Source organism: Hippopotamus amphibius, chromosome 2 (assembly GCF_030028045.1).
Source record: "Hippopotamus amphibius kiboko isolate mHipAmp2 chromosome 2, mHipAmp2.hap2, whole genome shotgun sequence".
Taxonomy (NCBI): Eukaryota; Metazoa; Chordata; class Mammalia; order Artiodactyla; family Hippopotamidae; genus Hippopotamus; species Hippopotamus amphibius.
In genome coordinates this window covers 175,205,863-175,207,853 of record NC_080187.1, presented here as the reverse complement: position 1 = coordinate 175,207,853, position 1,991 = coordinate 175,205,863, and the positions used below count along the sequence as shown (strand labels likewise).

General features: G+C 44.5%; 1 protein-coding gene across 1 annotated transcript; it reads right to left on the bottom strand.

Annotated features, from left to right (window-relative positions):
- Positions 1-291: 291 nt before the first annotated feature.
- RNASE12 (ribonuclease A family member 12 (inactive)) lies at positions 292-729 on the bottom strand. The gene has a single exon (XM_057720499.1). The coding sequence runs from the start codon at positions 727-729 to the stop codon at positions 292-294; it is 438 nt and encodes a 145-aa protein (XP_057576482.1).
- Between the last annotated feature and the right edge of the window lie 1,262 nt (positions 730-1,991).

The following is a 1,991-nucleotide window of genomic DNA, read 5'->3' as shown; positions in this document are numbered from 1 at the left end:
GAAGTGAGTCCCTCACTGACCTTCCCTAATCCCAGTCCTGGCTCTCATCAAATGACCCAGAACAAAAGGACAAGGAATTAAAACACATGTAGAGTTCATGGTTTAATTCAGCAGATTTTTTTTATAGAAGCAGAATAAAAAGATTCCAGCTCCGCAATACTGGAAGGATAAAAGCATTTCACTCAAGGCATGACCCCAGGTCCACGGTTCAGGTGTGGCTCAGGGAGAGCCAGCACCAGCGCCTCTGAGAGATGAGATGAGAGGGTGGCAGACTCGGGCACTGCTCTCAGGTTACTCAACATATCTCTGGATATTAACTGGCCCCATGTCGTCACAAGCGACAACAATAAACCCCTGTGTAGGGGAAATGTGGTAGCTGCAGGCAGGATATCTGGTGCCCTCAATGAGCTTACAGACTGTCATTTTGAACTTGGTCTCACTCTGGAAGCAGAGAATGGTGGAATGGCTTTGGCAAGCCACTTTCCTGAGAGAATTGCAAACACTATTGATATTTCGAGGCCGCTCATGGACGAAGACATGCTCCTTTTTGCAGGTGTTGTTGGGCTCCTTGATGACTCTTTGTATGATCATGTGGTTGCAGTACCTTACAGGAAGGTCATTCTGAGGGTAGTCCACGTGCAACTGCTCTAAAGTCGCCGCCATTACTTCCTCATCCAGCTCATTTTCCCAGAAGAGAAGCAGCAGGAAAATTATCACCATTAGTATCATCAGGGGTATGAGGTCCTTCACATCTTTTGCTCTAACTCCTATAGAGTAAGAGGAAACAGAAAATATCAGAGGGTAATCAGATTCCTCCAGCTCCATCCCCTGACTTTGCTCCCCTAACCTTTGATATTTTATTTCCTTATCTCTATTAATGAAAATTGTGCTAACCTTGCAAGGTCCAGCTGGAGGTACAGCTGCTCCCCAAGAAAGCCCTTTCTGACCGTTTCGGCTCTCAGAGTTTGGCATTGAACTGTTGTCTAATTATTCCTGTTGTGTTTGTTGGCCTCCACAGCTCCTTGATAGTCAGTCTCTCATCTCCTATTTCTCCTGAATCCATCAGAATGCTTAACTAAGAGCAGAACATACAGAAGTTATTAAAAGTACCCATGTCTGATTGTTTTATTCCTATTGCTGAATGACTTTCTTTCTCATAATTGTCTTAACCTTGACCCCACCCAGTTCAATATGCTTTCAGCACTGTCTACAAATCCATTCTTCCCAATTCCTTCCCGATCTCTCCTTCTGTGGACCCTACTTGGCTCTGTGCTAGATCCTCTCACCTCTCCTTTTTGGTGTAGCTTTCACAGGTAACATATCCTTGTGATCATGGATCTGAGATAGCCCTTTGTGTCTCACTGTTCCCAGATAATAACTGGTAGGGAGCCAGTTGAGTGTGGGGAGGGCCCAAGTGGAAAGAACAGAAAGGGAGGAGCCTGTAGGGGAGTGTGCTTGGCAGCCATGGGAAGAGAAGTTACTTTCAGAGGGACAGTTGGGTAAGACAGGTCCTGAATGTGTCCTCACTAAACAAGCATTGACTTTTCAAAACATTTATTAAAGTCCTGAAGTGTGCCAGACACAGAACTGTTTATTTTCCAAATTTATATCAGTCCTTACTACAAACCTGTGAAGTAGCTGTTATCTCCATTCCATTAATGAAGAAATGAATTGCAGAAATCTTCTCAATGGTTAACTCTTGAACTCCAGTTTCAGCAAGTTTCATTCCCACGTGGTGTCCAGGACAGGACAGGAACAATTCCCTGGCATTAACATGAGTGTTGATAAAGCCCAGGACCCCTGTCGAGTACGGCAATGGTTTCCAAACTCTGCTGAACACTGAAATTTCCAAGGCATTTTTTAATGCCGCCTGAGGCATTCTGCTTTAATTAGTGTTGGGTAAGACCTGGGCATTGTGATGATTAAAAGCTTTCCCAGTGACTCTAACATGCAGCAAAATTTGAGAACCACTGAAATATAGCGTACTTGGG

Bases quoted from the DNA above. Each gene is read 5' to 3' on its own strand.
- RNASE12 (XM_057720499.1), bottom strand. From the start codon at position 729: ATGATACTAATGGTGATAATTTTCCTGCTGCTTCTCTTCTGGGAAAAT.